This window comes from Blastomyces dermatitidis, assembly GCF_000003525.1.
Source record: "Blastomyces dermatitidis ER-3 genomic scaffold supercont1.5, whole genome shotgun sequence".
Lineage (NCBI taxonomy): Eukaryota > Fungi > Ascomycota > Eurotiomycetes > Onygenales > Ajellomycetaceae > Blastomyces > Blastomyces dermatitidis.
Genome location: NW_025544778.1, coordinates 866,424 through 868,660, shown reverse-complemented (window position 1 = coordinate 868,660; position 2,237 = coordinate 866,424). Strand labels below are relative to the sequence as shown.

At 35.3% G+C, this 2,237-nt stretch overlaps 1 protein-coding gene across 1 annotated transcript; it reads left to right on the top strand.

Annotated features, from left to right (window-relative positions):
* Positions 1-1,067: 1,067 nt before the first annotated feature.
* Positions 1,068-1,961, top strand: BDCG_17021 (uncharacterized protein). Its single transcript, XM_045426188.1, has one exon. The coding sequence runs from the start codon at positions 1,397-1,399 to the stop codon at positions 1,676-1,678; it is 282 nt and encodes a 93-aa protein (XP_045281025.1). The 5' UTR covers positions 1,068-1,396; the 3' UTR covers positions 1,679-1,961.
* The last annotated feature ends 276 nt before the right edge of the window (positions 1,962-2,237 follow it).

Sequence of the window (2,237 nt, the reverse complement as noted above, 5' to 3'; positions counted from 1 at the left end):
TTAATAAATATCTTCTTTATCTATATAAATACAGCTTCAGTGTCTGCTGATTATTAAAATACTAAGTTATTATAGATATATTACTCTCACTATAAGAGATACACAGTTAATAATGAATATTGTAAAGACTCTGAGAAGTAAGTATTTTAAGAATGTTACAGTTCTATGATCTTGATTTTTTTTATTTTTATTTTTTATTTTTTTTGTTGTCATTTTTTTTTGTTTTTATTTTATTTTTTATTTTTTTGTTTTTATTTTTTTGTATTTTATATTTTTTTATAATTAAAATTATATAAATTATAATCTGTATTCAGAAAAGTAATAATATTTAATAACACTCTCTATTAAATTTTCAATAAATAAGCACTATATTATAATATTATGTAAGTGAGAAATAATTTCATAATCTTATTTAATATTATTCTCAATAATGAGATCAGAATGAAAATATGACTAAGAATTTAAATATATTCTTTATCTGAAACTAGATTTTTATTTGAAAAGTGAATCTGAGATCTTTAATATTTGAAATAATGTGATTTGAAATCAATGTAATGAATATAAATCATGATCAGAAGTAATGCTTTTAGATAATATAATAACTGTAAAGTTTGATTCTGATCTCAGACACGGTCACACAGTCAGTCTACTTGAGTCAGCGTATGATTACAGGTGTGAGAGCCCTAGGCTTCCTAGTACGGACTAGCGCCCCGCACCAAGCATATATCGCCCACTAGATAGCTATCAATACAACCACTCAGACGTCCAACAGGTTATGGCCCGGATTGCTTGTTTTTTTTTTTTTTTTTTAAACCTTCCGCTACTACTACTTTTTCATTTATCTGAGGTATAAAATGTCTCACGAGCTGCATCGCTGAACTGCAGAAGGATCCTGATGTAAGGTGACTGTTTGAAAGCCTTGATCGCGGGGAAAAGGAGTGGCATCTCCTATATCAACTGCTGGATCCTGACGAGAAGCCAGGGGAGCTTCGATCGCGGGGAAAACAGAATCCTGATGAGAGGTCAAGGATGCTTTGATCGCGAAAAAAAAAGGATCCTGATGAAAAGCAACTGTTTTGAAAGCTTTGATCGCGGGAAAAGATTGATTCAAGGAGATAAACAAATGCCTCCAAGAATGCAAGCTACTGCAGGATTGTTGGATACACCTGCAAGCAACATGGATATGAATGAAGAATATGAGCAAGATACACCTACAAGCAACACAGATATGAATGAAAACAATGAATACCCTGGGCCTAGAAATGAACCAGGTCAAATGAATGAATACACCTTGATGATGAGAATGATGACATACATGAAGAAACAGGACAGATTGATGGAAATACTCATATAAAAACTAGGTGAAGACTCCGATTCTTTGTCAATATGGAATCAAATGGATATCTTTGAACAGAGGGATGATTTGATGGATCAACTGGCTACGCGTGCCACTGCCACTCCTACAACTACTACACCTACCACTGCCATTGCTCCTAGCCACCCTCCATTCACTGTGAGAACCACTGCGAGAACCATTGCAAGAATAACTGCAAGAACTGTCATGAGAACCACCGCGAGAACCACCATGAGAATCACTACAAGAGCCACCGCAAGAATCACTCATCCACACTACTACTACAAGCTGAGACCTCACAACCGCCGAAAGGGGGAGGGATAAATGAATATGATGAATACAACAAATACAGACGAATACAAATGAATACAATGAATGTGATGGATTTGAAGGATTTGAGCACTACTGTGCGGTAATTTCATGTATCAGGCCTAGTCCTAATGAGGAAACTAGGTGCTGCTTTTTGTAATTAATTATTATTGCGGATTTGAATGATTTGAGAAGGATAGATAGAATAACTGCACGGTAGCTAGTCCGAGGGGGGGTGTGGAAGCCCTAGGCTTCCTAGTACGGACTAGCGCCCCGCACTAAGCATATATCGCTCACTAGATAGCTATCAATACAACCACTCAGACGTTCAACAACAGGCGTACGCCGGCTTCTTATATATGTTATACTAGACTGACCGTGTGACTGTGTCTGAGACCAGGACCAGAATATTTGATGGTCTTATTATCAATTCAACTGATTTCATTACACTGTTTTAACATTAGATAGTAGTCTCATACTGTTTCAGTGAGACTTACTGTCTACTCTTGTCACATTTTTCAAATAGAATCATGATTTTCACTTCTCAATTTAAATTATTTTTATTGCTTTAAAT

Bases quoted from the DNA above. Each gene is read 5' to 3' on its own strand.
- BDCG_17021 (XM_045426188.1), top strand. From the start codon at position 1,397: ATGGATATCTTTGAACAGAGGGATGATTTGATGGATCAACTGGCTACG.